The following is a 583-nucleotide window of genomic DNA, read 5'->3' as shown; positions in this document are numbered from 1 at the left end:
TTTTGGGTGTTTATTCCGGTTTTTGGAAGGTTTATTGGAGATTTTTGAGTGTTTATTCCGGTTGGAGGTGGGTTATTCCGGGATTATTCCGGATGTTGTTGGATTTGTTCCGGGTTTTGGGTGTTTATTCCGGGTTTTATTCCCGCCGGGTTGACCTTCCCTGAGCCCGGCCCCAGGCTTTAGGCCCCGGATCCCCGGCCTCTCCTTGTGCCGGTGCCGATGCCGATGCCGGGCCTGCAGGAGCCGCACTCTCCGGCCTCGGGCCCGGGCCCAGGCCCAGGCCGAGGCCGCTGCCGGGTCCCCGGGGCTCGGCTGACGGTGGAGCCGCTTGTTTTCCTCAGTATGTTGGCGCTGGTGCTGCAGGCCCCGCTCTCCACTCAGTACATCTTCCAGAGAATCAGCTCCGAGCTCGGCTTCAGTGGAAACCGGAGCCGAGGCTGCAACAAGAGCCAAGGGAGCCAGGCCCAGCTGGAGAAGGTGAGGCTGGAGATCAGGGGTCGATCACCAGGGATCGGGGATCAATAATCAAGTAACAGGGATCAATAATCAGGAATCAATCACCAGGGATCAGGGATCAATAATC

At 58.5% G+C, this 583-nt stretch overlaps 1 protein-coding gene across 1 annotated transcript in view; it reads left to right on the top strand.

The window, feature by feature from the left end:
* The first annotated feature begins 73 nt into the window (after positions 1–73).
* The window catches only part of slc46a1 (solute carrier family 46 member 1), an 11674-nt gene continuing 11164 nt past the window's right edge, over positions 74–583 (top strand). Inside the window, exon 1 of the mRNA XM_048612763.1 lies at positions 74–477. Coding sequence (XP_048468720.1) covers positions 220–477 — 258 coding nt within the window. The 5' untranslated portion in view covers positions 74–219. The remainder of the gene's footprint in view (positions 478–583) is intronic.

Source organism: Rhincodon typus, chromosome 26 (genome assembly GCF_021869965.1).
Source record: "Rhincodon typus isolate 14 chromosome 26, sRhiTyp1.1, whole genome shotgun sequence".
Taxonomy (NCBI): Eukaryota; Metazoa; Chordata; class Chondrichthyes; order Orectolobiformes; family Rhincodontidae; genus Rhincodon; species Rhincodon typus.
Note: the sequence above shows the minus strand (reverse complement) of the source record. Positions and strands in the feature narration are given on the sequence as shown.